At 46.4% G+C, this 20,594-nt stretch overlaps 1 protein-coding gene across 2 annotated transcripts; it reads left to right on the plus strand.

The window, feature by feature from the left end:
• The first annotated feature begins 488 nt into the window (after positions 1-488).
• pla2g6 (phospholipase A2, group VI (cytosolic, calcium-independent)) lies at positions 489-15,974 on the plus strand. Of its 2 annotated transcripts, XM_084465078.1 has the most exons (18): positions 489-583; positions 1,260-1,483; positions 2,864-3,073; positions 3,713-3,893; positions 5,000-5,187; positions 5,363-5,459; positions 5,614-5,796; positions 6,208-6,316; positions 7,486-7,596; positions 10,245-10,335; positions 10,645-10,808; positions 11,072-11,222; positions 11,740-11,876; positions 12,984-13,138; positions 13,718-13,769; positions 13,856-13,971; positions 14,488-14,561; positions 14,906-15,974. In XM_084465078.1, the coding sequence occupies exons 2-18, from the start codon at positions 1,266-1,268 to the stop codon at positions 15,048-15,050; spliced, it is 2,382 nt and encodes a 793-aa protein (XP_084321204.1). In that variant the 5' UTR covers positions 489-583; positions 1,260-1,265; the 3' UTR covers positions 15,051-15,974. The 2 variants fall into 2 exon arrangements, with proteins under 2 accessions (XP_084321204.1, XP_084321205.1); XM_084465079.1 differs by lacking the exon at positions 7,486-7,596.
• Positions 15,975-20,594: the final 4,620 nt, after the last annotated feature.

A 20,594-nucleotide genomic window follows, 5' to 3' on the forward strand; every position in this document is an offset into this window, starting at 1 on the left:
CGAGCTGGCCCAAAAAAACACACCAGCCGGAAGAAGAGGGCTGTCACGTGGCTAAGGTCACCGCTCCGGTCGTCCTAGCAACGCCAAAGACTCCGTTACGAGGAGGAGGAACCTTTAGATACAAGCACAACTTACATAAAATTAAATACATGAAGTCAAATAAGTCGTGATCACTTGGTTATTATGATAAGGGATTTTTTAAATGTATGTATATATATATTACCCATCCTTCACAGCGTTTAAATAATCGTTTATAATTGACTAAACCAATATCGAACTTGCAGCACTATTTTTTCCTTGTTTTGTCCATGCGTGTTGTCAGTTTGTGTTTCGAATAAACCGAACCCTAATAAATATACTGGCGGCGTTGCAAAGGTGTCGTGCGTGTGTGCTCGCTGAATTCCCATTGCTACCTTTGGTTGGTCTGATGCCTACGTCAATCAAAGCATGCTTGGTTGCAGTGACTCAGTGGTTGTTGACGTTGACGTCAGGACTCAGAAGTCAACTCCACGGCGTGCAAGAAGCAGCCCTACGAACAGCATCAAGCTCATTCTAAACTAATGCGATTACACTCACTGGAGAGGTAGGTGGCTCACTGCTTTAGTATATAGGCACAAACAATGCGGAACGAAATGCATTTAACCGGCACAGACATACACCTAGTTACACTGTGTGGCGTGTGTCAAATACATTGTGAACGGTGAGAAACTCGTGACATCTGAGAGCCAGTGTGATCTGCACACTGAGACGACATAAGACCAGACTCATGAGAGAGATCCACCAAGAGTGGAGTAGGGGTGTGGATACAGGGAATGTGCAATAATATGTTAAAATGGATGCAGGCCTGTACTTCCTTAATACCACATGGGATATGTCGGGTGTCACAGTAGAGAGCACAGGACTGTAAATACGAGGTAATCAGAGGCCAAAAAATAAAAAGAAGTAATAGCAAAATATACATTATATATATACATACACAAACCCAACTTATTAAACGGTGGTAGTTTTGTCAATCCAATACTCCCGTGTCTAGAGTAGGAAGTGTTCATAGTGTTGAATGTACCGAATGCAGCATGATTCAATGCATTGAATCATGCATGGGCTTGTATGCCTAGTTCATGTCTGTCATTGGCTGATAAACAATAGCTAAGGTAATACTTGAAATATGTTTCAGACAGCAGACCATAGGCCCTAGTTTTACAGTGAGTAGACGTCGTCGTGCATTTGAGGTCTGTTTAACCCACATTCTGTCTCCAAAGGTGACCATGCAGTTTCTGGGTCGGCTGTTAGACACTGTCTCGTCCGTGTCGTCCAATCTCTTCTCCAACCCGTACCGCGTGAAGGATGTGCCGCTGTCCGACTACGGCACCGGAGGCAAGGTCCGGCTGAAGGAGGAGGGTCGCATGGTTCTGTACAGGAACCCGGCCTGCCAGTCATGGGACTGTGTGCTCATGTGTCTGGAGAATCCCACTGTGGCTATCAGGTGGGGATACATTACAGCACTGCCGGTTGCTGGGCGTAGCTGTGTGTGTGTGTATACATGCATACATGCAACAACCTGCATGCCACACACACACACACACACACACACACACACACACACACACACACACACACACACACACACACACACACACACACACACACACACACACTAGGCATGGGCGATTCGCGAACGATTCGGTCAGAACAAACGAATCCCGAAGGATTCAATACAAGAGAACTTTTTTTTTAAATATTGATTGAGTCTAAAACGATCTCATGGTGGTTGAGGCAGCTTGGGTTATTCTTCTTAAAACCACACACATCGTCAAATTGTTTCCTATAGAAATGATTATACCCCATCAAGTTCATATTGAACATTTTGACAGTGGGACGATTGGAAAAGTACTCAAAAGATCTGTGAATTATAGTGATAAACATTTACAAGCACAAGACATATTCCTTTACAAACAAACATACTTGTATACAATACGTTTTTTCGAGTCAACAAGACCCAAGAGGGGACCGTCTCAGGCGTTTATTCTATGTAGACATTAGACTTTGTTAGTTGGGTTCAAATTTGTGGTTCTTCACAGATATGTTTTCTCACGTTACAACTGACATGCACTGAGGACAGTGGTCCCCTGTGATTGCAGCTTGCTGCCCACATACTGAGTGTTTTCTTGATTTCTGGTGGTGAGTCATTCTGACCCAGGGAGGGGGAGGAGGAAAGGAGCGAGGAGGGGCGGGGGTGTGGTGTACAAAGCCAGTAGTCTGTAGTGTTATGTTAAACCTGCCTGTGAAGCAGCCTGTCCAGTAGAACTCATATACTTGATCTTATAAAATCAGATGCACTTCATCTTCTTTGATCTATTATTTGTCTTTTATTTATTTCTTTTTTTTTAACTGACTTACGGGGAACCCAGATACAGATACAGATACAAAGAGGCCCGTTATTATAGTGGCTACTTTAGCATTGGACTCCCTGTCTAAATGTTCTAGGTTTGATTCCAGTAGTCAACAGCCTCAGCATCCTTGAGCTAGATGCCCTAACCACTACCTGCTCCTCCAAAGACATGCATCTGAATTCACTGCAAGTGTCTTCAGATGAAAGTGTCTGTTTGATTAATAAATAGTTATTACATGTGGTGAAGGTGCAGGTAGGGGGTTTGGGTAGCTTGCTCTTGGAAGCCTACAGGTAGGCTGAGGATATGGGGGATCGAGATTCAAGAATCAAGATTAGATTTCATTATCCTGCTGCCTATAGTGCATCTGAAACCGCCTGCCAGAGGAACTCAGCATCTGCCATATAAATAAGATAAAGATAATTAGATAAAGTAATGGGGGCGGTCATTGTCCTTTGCCCCCCCCCTCCCACCAGGCTGTTCCAGGTGCCAGCGGAGGAGGACGCCCTCAACTGGTTCCCGCAGTACGCCCTCAAGCTCCGCCCCTTTTACGAGACCCTACACCTGAAGGCGGAGAACACCCAGCCAATCGTGGACTGCCTCCGCAGCCACCCAGACTGGAGCTCCGCCCATATTGCTGTGGACCGGGGCCTGCGGGAGTGTCTGAAACACAACTATATCCAGAGGTCAGTGTTCATGGGTTTTACCGCTGTCCGTGTGCTTTTACACTGAGTATGCTGTGAGATGATGGGAGCTGGCAGTACCTAGTTTTTGATTATATAGGGATGTGTTGGTACATCTGTCTTATAGCCTCTCTTTGAAATTATTTAGAACAAACATTCTTACCATCTTACCGTTGACCACAGAAATCTAGGAAATCTAGAATGAGCACTGAAACCCTGATTGATGGCCATTACCGACAGAAAATAAGTTTGGTTTCAGAGGTTGTGATGAGATTGATAATGTACATTGAATAGCTTTGGTATCTCAGAGATGCTGACTTAATGTGTGGTTGGATTCCTTTGCTATAGCCTGTACGTCAAAACATAGCTAATAGCTACACACTATATCTAATAGGATTAGCCGTGTTTTAAAAGGTCTGGGTCAAACGGGGGTCAAAGTTTAAATTGATAGTATTTGATGTGTAATGGTTGGAAAATCTGAGCTGTGTGCTACAGCCCAGGGTGGGGTCTCAACTAGGTTGGGCTTCAACACTCAGCTGCACAGGAAAACATTAGTGCCGCTGCCAGCTGAAAGCTCAGTGTGCACTAGATATTAACCACACATCCTGTCTGATTGGCATGTCCCCCCCCCACCCCGGCCAGCCAGCTCAACGCTCGCAACGCCTTGGGCCAGACTCCGCTGCATGTGGCGTGCGAGCGGGGCGACGTGGTGTGCGTGCGGGAGCTGCTGGAGGAGAGCCAGGCGCGCACGGACATCGCCGACCACAACGGCGAGACGCCCATGCACTGCGCCGCCAAGCAGGAAACGGCTGCCGTCGTCAAGGTGACGCTCCGCCCCCCCCACTTCCGACTTGTTCCCCATCATTCTCCACGGTTACTGTTTCTATGTTTACAGTCATTTGTGGCAATATGTACCATTTTATTCACATAACAGACACTTTAATCCCAAGTGACTGCAAAACAGGACTGTGATACACATGGTTCACAGGAGCAGCTAGGGGTTAATGTAGCTTTCTTGTAGCATGCCATGCTACAAGTATACTGTGAACATGGGAGATCAAACCCAGTACCTTTCCACTGGGAGTCAGACACACCCTAGCCACGGCCCAGCCCCCCTGACACACAAATTGATGCTTTGTAATATTTGGTAATCGTTTCCAGAAATCAATGATATCATTCTGGTCAACCCTATCCCACCCTTTTAGGAATGACGTTTTGCTCTCATGCTAGTCCACTCTTTCATAAGTGGGTTGGGTATTTAATTTTTTCCTCTTTTTCTTTTGGTTCCGTGACAATCGTGATGCATCAATGTGGAATATCATTTGTTTTACAAGGATGAATATGTTAATGGCTCATTATGTAGTTATCCTGTACCACTCCCAGGGCAGGCTAGTGGTTGGTTTAACCCTCATGCCCACAGCATCCTTGAGCAAGATGCATAACCCCTGCATTATAATGGTACGTATCTCCATGGGACCTAACAAGTCCCTTTGGCTAAAAATCTGCCAGTAATGTTAACAGCTCTTAACGTCCTAAGAATAGAAAACAAGACATGATTCTACTATCACAGCGCAGTGAGTTTGAGAGGGCTCCCCTCTAAACAGTGATTCAGGAGGTAGCGGGGTTCCCAGTACGCTGGTAAACAAGGCCTGTGCGCGTTGTTATCGTCTGTGCAGAACACTGTACAGTTACTAGCTATTTACACACTGCTGTCCTGTTGTCCTCCTTGGGTATTCACTAAGACTCCTAGTGTAATCATATAGATGTCATTGGAGATGCCTAGGCTGTAGGTTATGTGTACTTTGATTGGCAGGTCAAACACCTCATAGCCACTCCAGTTTCCGGGCCCCTAATATACTGCTAATGAATAAAGGGAATAATCTATTATTCAGCAGAGTGACCGTGTCAAATGTCTCTTTTCCCCACCAGGTGCTGTGTTCACGTCTCTGCACCGGCGTTAACGAGCTGAACGCTGCAGGGGAGACCCCGCTTCACGTGGCGTGCCGCCTGGGCCGGACCGAGGCCGTGGCCGCCCTGCTGGGCGGAGGGGCGCGCTGCGACGTGACGGGGAGCAGCGGCTACCCCATCCACTCGGCCATGAAGTACAGCGAAAAGGGGTAAGAATGGGCCGCCGCGTGAGGATTAAACAGATAAATGTTTTTTCTGTTGGTCCTGGGTCTGTGGGGAAACCAGTTAAAAAAATGTAATGCGTTTTTACCATGGGTACATGTGTTGCTGTATGTACATGAGGGACTTCAGTGAGCTGTGTGGGTGTGTGCGTATGTGTGTTAGGTGTGCGGAGGCGGTCCTTACTGCTGACCCAGGACAGCTCCAGGCTGAGGATCCGGTTTACGGAGGAAGTCCCCTCCACTGGTCCAAGACCGCTGAGGTGCGCACGCACGCACGCACGCACACACACACACACACACACACACACACACACACACACACACACACACACACACACACACACACACGGCATATATATTCATGCCATGTAAAGTACATCTTATCTAATCCCTCGCTGCGCCCTCCCCTCCCAGATGTGCAGGATGCTGCTGGAGCGGGGTTGTGCGGTGAACTACCTCAGTAAGACGGGGGAGAGTGCGCTGCACATTGTGACCAAGAGGGGGCGCTTCGAGGCGGCCATGGTGCTGATGACCCACGGGGCTGACGCCAACCTCAGGGGGCAGGGCGGCAACACGGCGCTGCACCTCGCCATGAAGGTGTGTGTGTGTGTGTGTGTGTGTGTGTGTGTGTGTGTGTGTGTGTGTGTGTGTGTGTGTGTGTGTGTGTGTGTGTGTGTGTGTGTGTGTGTGTGTGTGTGTGTGTGTGTGTGTGAATGTAAAATAGTTAAGACATTTCTTGTCTCTACAGTTCCTAGTGTGGGTCAGGTCCAAAGTAGGAGTTTTGTTTTTAGCATTTCTGGTGCTGATGGTTTGTTGTGATTTTAAATGATTCTGGATGGTCTTTTTGGTTTTTTTATCATCTCTGTTGATATATGGGCATCTCTGATTTCTTTTGATTTCTGGTGATCTCCATTTGTGTGAACGGGACTGAGCTGTACATGACGAGATGCGAGATCAGAGCTGCAATGTTTGAGTCTCCTCCTGTGTGTGTTTGGGTTGGGGCCCCAGATGGACCAAATGGACCTGATCAAGGCTCTGATTGTGTTCGGGGCGGATGTGGAGATCCACAACGACCTGGGAGAGACCCCTGGGCTCATCGCCGCTCGCACTAGCAAAGGTGTGTGTGTGTGTGTGTGTGTGTGTGTGTGTGTGTGTGTGTGTGTGTGTGTGTGTGTGTGTGTGTGTGTGTGTGTGTGTGTGTGTGTGTGTGTGTGTGTGTGTGTGTGTGTGTGTGTGTCCACTAGTGACTACACAGAAACAGTATCACAGCCATAAAAAAGGGCAGAAAGAATCTACCCTTGCCTTTGCTGTTGGAGATGTTTATAACGCGCAAACATCTGGTGTCACTCACAAGCATGTGTGCATATACATAATACATAGCATAACATGACATACATAATACATGGATGGTTCTCTATGCAAAGGCATTAGGTTACATTCAAAAGGATTTCATGCAAAATGCTAATTGCAAGAAATTCTTTCTTTTTTTCAACTTTACTAATTCTAATAATTCTATCATTGCATTTCATGGCTATGTTAGAATGAACTGAGGTTAGCTAAAATATATATTTTTTCTAGAGACCAACATATCCTGGTTTTCAGGTGTTTTCCTGTTGAATTGGTGGCTAACTAGATAGCAGCTATGTTTCTTCGTAGCATGTCATGAGCTCATTCAACTGTAGAAGGCTGGTGACAGTTGATCCCCACATTAAACATGTAGTGATGACCTCATCCTAACCGGAGGTATATCCTCACACTACGTATTTGTTTGTTTTTTAAATGGGGACAATGGTTGTCATAACAACCTCCGAGTTCAACTGTGAGTTACAGTCTTCAGTGGGTGGTCTGGTCAGGGACCTTTAAGGTTTTTTGGAGTGTCGATAGTATGATTCTTGTAATAAAGGGAAACTTACCGGCTGCCCAGCATTTTTTATTTGTAGAATACATCTGTTATAGGATGTGATTTTATCAATAACTTTTTAAACTCACAATCTAGGCATAAGCATTGTCTTCAGATATTTTCAGGTTATTTTAAGCTATGAGCTAGTTGAAATGTTACGAACTGCAACTTTAAGATGAATAAGGAGAACATCTGTGTTTGGAGCAAGGAAGAGAATGTGTTTATTGGTTTTTGTTGATGCACGATAATCACTTACTTGACATCTTCTCAATCCATTTCCAGTTCTCTCTCTCTCTGTCTCAGTCTCCCTCTCCTTCTCTCTGCATGTGCGTGCGTGTGTGTGTGTGCATGTCTAACCCATTTGTGTGTGTATGCATGCATGCCAGGTCCTAATAGAAAGATCCTGCTGGACATGCTCTGTAGCGTGGGTGTCCAACGCTGCCACCCCCCCACGCCTAGCAGCCCCCCCTCAGCTACACCCTCTGCTCCAGCCATAGGTAAACACTATCCTCCACCCGACCCCAGCTATCCACCCAACCTCCACCACCAGGCAAGTGGTGCTGAGGCCATGTCCACACCTTGTCCTATAGTTTGGCCCTCCTTCCATGTTAGAATGTAGCCTGGGAACCAGATGAATCTGCAAGCTCATGTTTTACTTGCACTCCTAGCATATGCATCTGACAGACAGATTTCCAGCAGATCTGTTCCGGGTTGGGCCAATCACAACCGTTTTATGTAATATGGGGCGGGTTTAATACAATGATTGTAAGGAAGGAGCAATAACACTGCTAAAATGATATGGTGGTATGTGGTGGAGATGGCTTGAATCTACCCCACCTTCAACCTGTCAATTCCACTATACACAGATTTTGTTATTGTGCATTCCTGAAATTTAATTCGCTGCGAATCGTTACTCCATCTGTGTTCATCTAAGTCTTAGATTAGCTCCTCCTAGGTTGTCAACGTGTCCGACGAGAATAGCCTGGAAAGACAAAACATTGCTTCACTTGTCTGTCATCCAAAAATACATCGATAGAAGCTGTGCCTTTCTTTCTATTCATGTCTTCGGGGTTAACAACGAACATCCGGCCTCGTTCCAGCCGCCCACTGGCAAAGGAAACAGGACGTCCCTGTTGAAGGTCTGCAGTAAGGGTGTAGCGATACGCGTATTCAAACCGAAATATTTCGGTACGGGTCTAACGGTTCGATGTACGTTTCATTTCGGTACGTAGCGGGAAAAAAAAGAAAATATATATATATTTTAAATTTATTTTTCTTTTTTTAGCTGTGCTGTTCTTGCCAAGCTTTCCCTCGTCTTCTTTGAAGTTGCATTGTTTACAAAAGACAAAACAAAATGGTACAAGTCGGTGCTGTCTCCCCTAGTGGGCGGTATGGCCAAACAAATCAGGGTATGAACTAAAATAAATCACGATAAAACACTGGCGCTAGAAGGCAGGGGAAGATGATACACTGTAGTTTGCCCCAGTGTCATTTCATTTGAAGCCAAACCCCCTATCAAAGTATGGACAAAAGAAAACCTTTTGCGGCATCAATTCTTCTTCGCTGTCGTTTTCTTCTTTGGTGTTTGGTGTTACTCCCCTAGTTCAGTCCATTCAATCCCCGTCCTCAGAGCTCCGTTGACATTGATCGGCTGGATTTAAATGCAGTGCGCACTGTTTATGTTTCACTCTGCACGGATCAGTGTTAGGCGCCTCTCTTTCCTCCAGAGTAAATTGATAGAGAAAAAAATCAATTTACTACTGTACCGGTTAAACAGTTTTGCTGAGATTCGTACCGTAGGGAGAATCCATACCATTTTACCGGACCAGCGGTCATACAGCCAGGCATGGGTCTCATATATTCGGTGATATTCAGACCCACCACCACTATTTCAAAGCGTTTCCAGTGAAAACGTTCTTTGTTTGTCCACCTCTTGTCTTTGTCCCTGTCAAGGAAGTGTATCATAATGTATATTGTATGTGTCGTTATCTGGGTTTTGTTGTCATTTGTTGTGCTTGCCCAACTTGAAATGGCATGGATAGACAGAGGACGCAGGACAGCTAAAATCCTTTTCCTTGTTTTTATTGAACATTTATTATGTAACAAGCATTCCGGATTAGGATTAGGTTGAAAACCTATTGATAAAGAGAAATTAAATCAAGTTAGTTCTCCAAATAAATCAAAATGCGTAATCAAACATTTAAATCAAATCCAAATAAATCTGTTAGATATTACCATAAACAAAATGATATAATTACAATATCGCTATGTTATCTAATATCACTGTGTTATCTAATAATCAATGGTCTTCCATACAAACATTTCTACCACGTGCGCCTCCACCAAACGTGCCCGAGACGTCACTAAGGACGTCTGCGCCGTCCCATGCGAACGGGAAAAAGTGCCAGAAACCTGAGCATTGTGCAAACTACACCTTGGTTCAAAAAATGAATTACCTACCAATGCGTGCTCTCGCGTTCTCCTGTGCACAAACCCTTCATGGCCCGACCGGAACTCGCAGACCTTTATTGCCTCACCCGTGCTCACTCACCTCACGTGCCGCAATCAGGCAAGTGCCGCCCGGTGTGATTACAAATCAAACTGGCCTCATACATAGCGAAACCCCACCGCTGATATGTGTTCTAAAGAACCAAATCAAATCTAAATGTGACCTCTGTCTTCACAACCATTAATTGAGCTTTCATTTACAAACGATGCCTTCTGCATGTGGAGGTGGTTATTACTTCAAATTACTTTCGAGTTAATCTCGAAAAGAACTGACATAAACATAAATCACGTGTGATTTATGCATTCCACCTCCATGGCCACTAGAGGTCGTCATCCATGATACGATGCATATTAAAATCTAAATGTGACCTCTAAATGTGTCTTCACAGTATGTGTGTGTGGGGGGAGGGGAGGGAGGGTAGTATGGTGCTGGACTCCCAGCCGTAATGTACTGCTTTTGATGCCATTGAAGCCATTGGGTCATTAGTAAATGTGTGTTGTGTGTGTGTGTGTGTGCGTGCACAGCCTTTGAGGACCTATTGACAGGGGCCTGAATGCACTGTAAGTCGTTGGGTCATTAGCATGCTTGTATTGTGTGTGTGTGTGTGTGTGTGTGTGTGTGTGTGTGCGTGCACAGGCTTTGATGACCTAATGCACGTGGCGGCCTCAGTCGGGGCGATGAGTCGGGGGTCATCGGCGGTGGATGGCGGTAAAACCCAGAGGAAGAAGTAGGTCACATGTCCGGCGTTCTACTGTCTGTCTACTGTACTCTCATACTGTTGCTCTAATCCATCGTTTTGTTGTCACGTTTTGTGTCATTGGATTCCATTATTCGTTATTCCATTGTCATGTTGCCTGTTTGCTCCTCATACTACACCCGACTGATATAATTCTCTCTCTCTCTCTCTCTCTCTCTCTCTCTCTCTCTCTCTCTCTCTCTCTCTCTCTCTCTCTCTCTCTCTCTCTCTCTCTCTCTCTCTCTCTCTCTCTCTCTCTCTCTCTCTCTCTCTCTCTCTCTCTCTCTCTCTCTCTCTCAGGGCAGACCGGCTGCTGTGTCTGGACGGAGGGGGGATCAAGGGTCTGGTTCTGATCCAGCTGCTGATCGCCCTGGAGAGGGAGGCGGGCCGGCCCACCAGGGAGCTCTTCGACTGGGTGTCCGGCACCAGCACAGGGGGCATCCTGGCCCTGGCCATCATCCATGGTGTGTGTGTGTAATGCAGCTCGGTGTGTGTGTTTCTGTATCGGAGGGAGTGTGAGATGTGTTTTTTCGGAGCTAGGTGTGTGTGTATGTGTGTGAGACGGTTTCAGGTTTGGGTCTGTGTGGCAGTGAGAGGGATTTGCGTGTGTGTGTGTGTGTGTGTGCGTGTGCGCGTGTGTTTCTGCGAAGCGGTGTCGGGTGGTGCGTGGACGGGTCCGTCCGGCGTGGTTCTGACTCACACACCCGGGTCTGCTCCCCCCCCACAGGTAAGTCCATGGAGTACCTGCGCTGCCTGTACTTCAGGATGAAGGAGCAGGTGTTCAAGGGCTCCCGGCCGTACGAGTCGGCGCCGCTCGAGGACTTCCTGAAGAAGGAGTTTGGTGAGAACACCAAGATGGCCGACGTGCGCTTCCCCAGGTAACGCCGCGAGTGACGAAGACCTCCCTCATACACACAAGGCCTCCATCACTGAGGCTCGAGCGACCCGCAACACATAGACACAGGGACCAAAGGACTTGTACCCAAAGTCAATGTTTGACTGGTGAGCCGGTACGATACACGATATCCACAGATTCCTAAATCAGAATCAGAAATACAAAATCGGATGTGTTTGTGCCTTAACTCTATATCAGCACCCCACTGAAGTCGTTGGTGGTGGTTTGCTCGTGTTTCGTATGTAAGGGGCCGTCACCAATATGTAATTCATTAGCAGATTATAATTCAGGCATCGCCGGGACACCTATGCGTATCAGGCTTTCCAGGGTTTGAAACCTATAGACATAGGTCCCTGTTTATCTAAACCGTCTGCCTCTCCTCATTTGGCTTCTTTCTCCTCCCTCCTTGTCCCCCCTCTGGTTCCCCCTCTGGTTCCCCCCCTGGTTCCCCCTCTGGTTCCCCCCTCTGGTTCCCCCCCTGCTTCCCCCTCTGGTTCCAGGGTGATGGTGACCAGCGTGCTAGCGGACCGGCACCCCGGGGAGCTGCACATCTTCAGGAACTATGACCCCCCCTCCCTGGCCAGGGTGCCGCCCTACGCCTCAACCGCCACCTTCCAGCCACTCACCATCCCACAAGGTAGCACACGGGAGGGAGCTGGCAAAGGAGGGGAGGGCAAGGGGAGGGAGGGGCAGGGGAGGGGGCGGGCAAAGGAGGGGAGGGCAGGGGAGGGAGCGGGCACTGGAGGGAGGGAATTGGGGAGTGAGTGCACGAGAGAGAGTTTGCGACAGTGCTCGAGAGTGAGAGTTCGCAACAGTGCACGAGAGTGAGAGTTCGCGACAGTGCACGAGAGCTGCCGTCTCCACAATCGAACATAACCTCTCCTATTCACTACCACAGAGACAGTCTACCTGCTACTTCTCACTACAAAGCAAATTAGCTAAATGCTAATTGCTATCTCTACTTACTGCAGCTCTGGGAGGGGGGGGGGTAAATAGCAAGCTAATGAAAGATTGTTTGGAGGTAGCTGCATCTTGTTTACTCTGTAGGTGGTTTCCAAGCAAGTCCCGAATACTTTCCCTGCTTTCTTAATCACTGAGAACAGGAGACCACTTGACAGCGGCCCAGAAAAGGGGGATGTGTGTTGGTCCTCTTTCATCCTCACAGAACATCCTCGCAGCCCTCCCGAGGCCAGTGCCCTAGATCCTCAATGTTCAGTCATCGCTCACCTCAAACTGGAGTCCCTCTAGTGGCTGCTTTAAACGTTCCACTTACAGCAAGGGGAAAGTCCTAATTTTTATCTTCATTTGATTTATTTCACCTTCATCCTGGTGTGCTGGTGCACGCGTGAAATGAGCTCTTGCGTACGTCTGTATGTGTTGTGACGTCACAAATCCCATGGTTGGCGTCTGAGTGGCGACCCTGTTGCTGTTGCAGGATGGGAGGATGAGGATGTGTTGATTGTAGGATACACTCAGGAGCCCGCAAGGAAGCGTAGGAAGGTGACCGACGAAGGTGTGTGTGTGTGTGTGTGTGTGTGTGTGTGTGTGTGTGTGTGTGTGTGTGTGTCCCTGTTTGCATGTGCACATTGGATTATGGGTAGAAATGAACGGGATCACAATAACATGTAGGGTGAAAAGGTCCACTATGTTACCATTAGGTGTGGTTTGGTGAGGTGCCATTTCAAACCTCATGTAGAAGTGATAATATATGTTTTTACATATTGATATCATTTCATCCAATCAGAGCAGCTGGTCTGGAGGGCAGCCCGCTCCAGTGGTGCCGCCCCCACCTATTTCCGACCAATGGGTCGCTTCCTGGACGGTGGACTGCTGTCCAATAACCCAACGCTAGACGCCATGACGGAGATCCACCAGTACAACAAGGCTCTGAAGGCAGAGGTTGTTCAGACACTCACTCACTCACTCACTGACTCTCTCACGCACACAGCAGTTTCTGGCGTTGTTCTGTCAGCATCGGTGTTGACCATCCCACCCATAGGGATATTGAGTCAACATTATGTACTTTAGTATTTGGGTTGTGTAATGGGAAAATTAGATTTTCACATTCTGTTTCTCTAACTGTTTTCCTGGCCCCCTTGCAAAGGTCGAGGAGAAAGCGCTCCAACTGATAAGGCACGGCTACGCCCCCCTTTATGACATCCTGAGGAGGTCATCGATAGTTTACCATCTGGTTAACCAATACTATGGTTTTATTGTGGGCAGAGCTGTATTCAGCAGCCTGAGACCTGTCTGCCACTGTATAAGAAGTCCTTGCTTTTGCCGATGCATTGGGGAGCTCTCCAATTATTGTTTGTTTGTTGTATGTTATTGTACCTTTTTTACTTAATTAAATTTGCCTAATTGTTATAAGTTGGATGACTCTTTATTCTAAACAGTTTAACACAGAAACGATTGACGTGGTGAAAATTCCCCCCACAGTTGCACCTTATATAAAGTGTTGTTCTTGTCTGGTCTCAGGGCCGTGGCCAGGAGGTCCAGAAGCTGGGCATAGTGGTCTCCCTGGGCACTGGTGAGATACAAATACTATCTGTATCAAATACTGTACGTGTGAAGGCTGTTGTGAGTTTATATCCTCTTTTTTTGTGTGTGTTCCAGGGAAGCCCCCCCAGGTGGTGGTGAACTCGGTGGATGTGTTCCGGCCCTCCAACCCCCTGGAGCTGGCCAAGAGCATTGTGGGCGCGAAGGAGCTGGGCAAGATGCTGGTGGACTGTGTGAGTGTGACATCAGGGGCCTGGACCCCCTGGGGTCCAATCTAGTCCTAGAGGCCAGTCTAATCCTAGAGGCCAATCTAGTCCTGATAGTCAAGTGGCTACTGACAGAATATAGTGTTGAATCCACATCGCCTTAATAACATTCAACATAATCTCTGTCTCTGTTTCTCTGTTTCTGTCTGTCTGTCTGTCTGTCGCTCTCTCTCCGTCTCTGTTTCTGTGTATCTGTCCCCGTCTCTCTGTCTCTGTTACTCTCTCTGTCTCTGATACTCTCTCTGTCTCTGATACTCTCTCTGTCTCTGATACTCTCTCTGTCTCTGTTACTCTCTCTGTCTCTGTTTCTCTCTCTGTCTCTGATACTCTCTCTGTCTCTGTTACTCTCTCTGTCTCTGATACTCTCTCTGTCTCTGTTTCTCTCTCTGTCTCTGATACTCTCTCTGTCTCTGTTTCTCTCTCTGTCTCTGTTTCTCTCTCTGTCTCTGTTTCTCTCTCTGTCTCCTGTCTGTGTCTCTCCAGTGTACCGACTCTGACGGCTGTGCGGTAGACAGAGCCACGGCCTGGTGTGAGATGACCGACACCATCTACAACCGGTCGGTCCCTCGACTGTTAATCCTGTCTTCATGGGTTTTTCCTGTAGCATAGTTAGCGTTAGCAGCTAATGGGCTGCATGCACAGAAGCGCTTACCATACCTCCTTTCATTTCCATGTAATCATTTAGCAGACGCTTTTATCCAAAGGGACTTACAAGTTGGGCTGAGGGTTGTAGTTAGAAGTAGTGGTAGTAGTGGTAGTGGGACCTCTGTAGTAACAGTAGATATCGCATATCAAGTATGTTTCTTCCATGCTGCTGTGTGTGTAGACACTTATTGGATATGCATGATTAGCATCACCTATTGCACTAGTGCTAACCGTACCCTCCCCTCCCCCACACCAGGCTGAGCCCACAGCTCTCCCAGGAGGTGCTTCTGGACGAGGTGAGCGACGCGGCCCTGGTGGACATGCTGTGGGAAACCCAGATGTACCTGTACGAGAACAGGGAGGTCCTCCAGACCCTGGCTCAGAGGCTGATCCCCCAATGAGGGGAGCAGGAGGAGGAGCAGGGACTCTAGGAGGAGTTGGCTGGGGAGTAGGAGCATGAGTGGAGAAACAACAGAAAGCGTGTGGCGTGTGCATGCTTTGTTCTGCAGCAAAGTCCTTGTGGATCGCCAGGTTCCACTCCTTTACTGCACTGAAACGTCTGAACACATGAAATGAAACACACACACACACACACACACACACACACACACACACACACACACACACACACACCGAGGTGTTACTGTGTGTGGTAGCAAGTGACCTAATGGCTGCTAAAAAAAACTGCCTTTCTCGAGGGACAGGAATAAGTCTTTTGAAAGTCTCCCTAAACAACAACAATAATGACATCACACTGCAGAGACACAACCTGTCACAGTGACATTACCAGAAACAAGCCAATCACAAACTGCGATTGCAATGACCAGTTTCTCACCAACTTTGGTTCCTCCTAATAATGTCTAAGGGGTGGAGATGTGGTGTTGCATACTTGATGAGATCATGCCGACCGTGGCCTCGACTGCTGGAACGTTGGTTGTCCACCCTTTGCTACTGCACTCTTGCGCAACATGTTTCCATAACAACTGCATATTTATCTGATGCATTTAGGCCGGTCTGTGAAGGTCATATCATGAGTGACAGACCTCATGAGTTCAGAGTTAAACTATTTTCTTTCTTTTTTTTAAACAAATATTTAAAATTTCATATTTCCCTTCTCGTTGTTACGGCGTAAACGTGAATATCAAACCAATAATGCTGTTACCACTTAAATACAGACCACCGAACCAAATCCTTGAAGTCATTGCACTGCCTAACTGGAATTTTCTTCTGTATGTCACATTTTTATCATTATTAATATGAACAAGTTTGTGCTATAATTATGTCGATTATTTGATAAAATAACCAAGACATGTCCATTTGTCCAAGTGTCTTTTTTGCACTTTGTAACGGTTTTTGGTTTTCCTTGCACGTTTCTCTTGCTCCCCAGTCTTGGAATCCATATGCAACAGTAGCCCATGTCTTGTGTGCTTGGCCGCAACCACCATTAAATGGAATGAAAGTTTAGAAGATTAAAAACGTGTACATCAAACTGTAAATTATCACATTTTATTTGGCAAGTCACATCGTGGCAGCTGCCAGACAGAATACTTAACAATTTATATCTCCTGGATCTGTCTTTAATAAAGAAAGAGGAGCCTGGACCTTTCCAGTGAAGTTCACGTAAGTCGTACTAACTAGTATAGACCAACATAAACCAGGAAATACATCCATAGTAAGTCATAAAATGATAAACCTGAAGATAATCAACGAAACCAGAGTTCGACGGGTGTTAACAATAATAAAAGTAACGTCACGAGGTTGAAGTTTGATTCAGTCACACAAATTGGTGTAACTGTATGACATTCCTCAGCTGAACCGACAGATGGCGATATATCCTCAGAGGAAGGCAGACTGGGGGAAAAAAAAAGCCGTAAAAGGAAGGCGTGTGTCAGGTGTAGCGTCAAGACAGTATAAACACTATCTGGAAATCACGTTGACAGTATTTTGAGGCATAACAGTGACACAGAAAGGTGAGCGGATTCCAACCCGGCACACAAGTCAAAGAAGCAGATATTGTTATTTTACAAAGAACAAAAAATGTGGCCATCAATTACTTGCATTTGATTAAATGCTAGAGGCCTACAGGTCAAGATCACCTGTGTGTGTGTGTGTGTGTGTATGTGTGTGTGTGTGTGTGTGTGTGTGTGTGTGTGTGTGTGTGTGTGTGTGTGTGTGTGTGTGTGTGTAGTATTTGAGTGTGCGAATGTGTGCTGGTGTGTGTGGGGGAGGTGTGAGTGTGGTCTTGTGCATGGCGTGTTGCTCTGTTTTTGTGCGCGTGCGCGCGCGTGTGTGTCTGTGTGTGTGAACCCGGGACCTCATGCATGTGGGGTCGGCTGTTCCGCGCAGCTCCATGGGGGTGCGTACAGCTGGCTGATTATCCTTTCCAACACGCGTCATCCATGTCCCCGCACTACAGGGGTTCGGTGTGTGTGTGTGTGTGTGTGTGTGTGTGTGTGTGTGTGTGTGTGTGTGTGTGTGTGTGTGTGTGTGTGTGTGTGTGTGTGTGTGTGTGTGTGTGTGTGTGTGTGTGTGTGTGTGTGTGTGTGTGTGTGTGTGTGTGTGTGTGTGTGTGTGTGTGTGTGCAATAATAGACACAGTTGGAGACAGACGTAAGCTGACCTGGAATTTTCTCAATAAGGTTGTAATCTGTACTGTAAGCTGCACTGTAAGCTGTACCGTAAGCTGTACAGTGCAACAACCAGTAAAGCTCAAATCCACCTCCTTCTCCTCTTCCTTCCTCCTTTCCTCCTCCTCGTACACCTCTCCCTGTTGTAAACGCTGTAGTGACACACACTTAAAGTTTCAAAATTTGTTTCTCTGTGTGTGTGTGTGTGTGTGTGTGTGTGTGTGTGTGTGTGTGTGTGTGTGTGTGTGTGTGTGTGTGTGTGTGTGTGTGTGTGTGTGTGTGTGTGTGTGTCCATGGCCAGTCCTCAGTATATATTTATATATACTGCTGTATCTAACTGACTCATTATCACCAGTTGTGATTCACTTGTCTCTCTCTCTCTATTCTCTCTCTCTATCTCCTTCTCTCTGTCTCTCTCTCTCTCTCTTTCTCTCTCTGTCTCTCTCCCCGTCTCTCTTTCTCTCTCTGTCTCTCTGTCTCTGCCTCCTGTGTGTCTCTCGCTCCCTCTCTCTGCTACCCTTGTACTGTGTCAGAATAATAGTTTTGAGGACAAGGTCAGAGCCTGCCCATACAGAATGAGACCCATCTCTACCTCTGAACAAACACACACAGTAAGAACAAGAGAGAGAGACACACACACACACACACACACATACAGAAACATAGAAACTCACGCACACACGCACGCAATTTCGAGGGAAACAACTTGACATGATATCAACTAATTTTTCGGTCCCAATAAACGGTAAGAGGAGACACAGTGACACACATACCCTGTTCCCTTCGCTCCCCCCTCCACGCCGCTCTCTAATTGGTCAATAGAGGCTTTGTTAGTCGTTATCAGGTGTTCGGGGTATCTCGGGTCTCCGTCTATTGTACCGCCATCCTGAGCGCTTCCATCCAGACAAAAGACCGCCAGCTCACTCCTGTTAAACCCTGGAAGAAGACTGAGAGTGTGTGTGTGAGTGTGTGTTTGAGTGTGTGTGTGTGTGTGTGTGTGTGAGAGTTGCCTTCCTTCAGCTGTGTTTATGTGTCGTTGCCGCTCTGCATCAGTGTTTCAGAGTTTAGAAAGTCTCGTCGGCGTTCGAGTCCGAGTCCATACGACCCGTCTGTAGAGGCGGAGCAGAGAGGTAGAGATGACCTTGTGGGTTCTACCAGGTAACGTTCCGGCACAGAACCTAATTCTTGAAGCTTCTCCAGTCTTAATTATGACAACAGACGTCAGAGCTTCTTCAACTGTCTCTGCCATCTCTGGATCTGGTATTTTACGGCTACATGGAGGGTTTTATTTTACTCTGAGTGGATGGAAGCTGATCTTTTCAAATCTGATTGAAGTCTGCTTTCATATGCGGTCTGATTCAGATCCATATCTGGTTCAGAATAGTCCACTGGCTATGGTCTTTGAGTCCCACTGCAGGGATGGATCTCCGTAGTCTACCTGTACTCATAGTGCCTTACCCCTACCTGCCCCTTAATGACATGCATTTAAGTCGCTTCGGACTAAATAGGAAATAGTATGTCTATACGTTGGTGACATATCAGGGCACATTTCTGTCAGTATAGGGGCGCTGGATGACATGATGGGATTCTAAGATGCAGAAAATCCCTGTTGAGAGGACCGGTGAGGCGGTAATATGAGCCCAAGCACCGAAACACTTCCCAGAATCTTAGGATTTCTTTGTTGGTTTGCTTCCTTGCTGGCGGCATCACATATAGTCTAAGATGGTGGCTGGCCAATCAGATTGTAGCTGGGCGATGCCCAATCAGATTGCAACATATCAGAGATGGCGATCGCAGAATTTCCCTCCTCGGTTACAGTATGTGAAAGTTGATTTTGTTTTTTTGAGTTTGGACACAATGCTTTTTGTTGCATGGATTCCTTCAATAACTTGCAGGGGCAAGGTGTCGACACCCGGCCTAGAAGATGATACTTTAGAAAAATGACATTGAACTCCAATATCCAAGCCAATATATCCATACTAATATCATGTTCATTATTTCAGTATGGTATTGCATTGTCAGCACTTATGTCAGCATTAAAGAAAACAGGGAGGGTGTGTGTGTCGCTGTCTTGTGTACTTTGTACTTCCTCAAAGTCTGAACCTCTGTGTCTCCATTCAGCCCCACCGTCGTCACTGTGTGAATGGCCCGGCTCGGCCACGTGAGGGTATGATGTTTGCTCACCCTCTTGGCTCCGTTGCCAGGAGGTTAGATAGACTCCACCCACTAGACTGGCTTGTAGGAATGGATGGAAGTTGATAGAGTTGAGACTGCCATGGATTTCATGGAGTATGATTTTTTGATGCTTAATGCTCACCTTGATTAATAATTCTGACATTTTTATTACAGAGGCAAAGGGTTAGAGCTAATTTCCTGGGAACATTTTGTCGCATGATTTTGACAGTACTGCCTTGAGGGCGAGGGAAAGATGCCAAACCACACTATTACACACACACTACTACTATTGATCACCTTCTTTATGTGTTAAACAAGAGCTTTCATGTGTATCATGAGGATCAAAACAAAACATTTCAAAGAATTGCCATCAGTTCATTCTGACCTTTCTTGAACTTTATGATTAATCTTTGTTCATTCTCTATCCCGAAGGCTTTTGAACAGGATTTATTGTGTTTACTTATCTGAGACACGCAATTACGTCAGCACATACACACACGCAAACCTTTCCAGCCTTAAGGCCTATCTTTTTTTAAATTGTATCTTTACTTTTCAGTTTTGTAATTCATCCAAATCAAAGCAGAGCACATTTCACTAAGGAACAGGTAGTGGTGAGCAATCTTGCTCAATGTCTACAGCTGAGCTGTGGACATTGGGGATCGACCCTAGTCTCTTTCCACTGGGACACACTAGCCACTACATTATCCAGACCGGCCCCTTATTTTAAACACCACAAGGTTGTTGTCTCCGTGCTTATGTGATCTAAGATGTACAGGCATCCATCTGTGATACATATATGGATGTGTGTCCATATATGTAAAAGTATGTGTTTGTTAGTTATAGTTTGTGTGTATTAGTTATAGTTTGTGTGTGTGTGTGTTAGTTATTGTATGTGTGTGTTAGTTATTGTATGTGTGTGTGTTAGTTATTGTATGTGTGTGTTAGTTATAGTATGTGTGTGTTAGTTATAGTATGTGTGTGTTAATATGATGTGCGTGTACTTAATGTGACGTAGAGGGCCACTTTGGAAATAAGGGTTTTAAGTAATGCTTTTAAGTGCTATCCTCTGGGGTTATTGTATATTTGATACTCCTTGGAGTTGTTTGTACTTTTAAATTCCTAATAAAAATCAAACCAAATCAAG

Source organism: Micromesistius poutassou, assembly GCF_964030765.1.
Source record: "Micromesistius poutassou genome assembly, chromosome: 3".
Taxonomy (NCBI): domain Eukaryota; kingdom Metazoa; phylum Chordata; class Actinopteri; order Gadiformes; family Gadidae; genus Micromesistius; species Micromesistius poutassou.

Excerpts from the sequence above, each read along its gene's own strand:
- pla2g6 (XM_084465078.1), top strand. The coding sequence starts at position 1,266 with ATGCAGTTTCTGGGTCGGCTGTTAGACACTGTCTCGTCCGTGTCGTCC. Across the intron at positions 5,188-5,362 it reads ATGAAGTACAGCGAAAAGGG|GTGTGCGGAGGCGGTCCTTA; the intron begins GTAAGAATGGGC and ends TATGTGTGTTAG. Across the intron at positions 13,770-13,855 it reads AGTGGTCTCCCTGGGCACTG|GGAAGCCCCCCCAGGTGGTG; the intron begins GTGAGATACAAA and ends TGTGTGTTCCAG.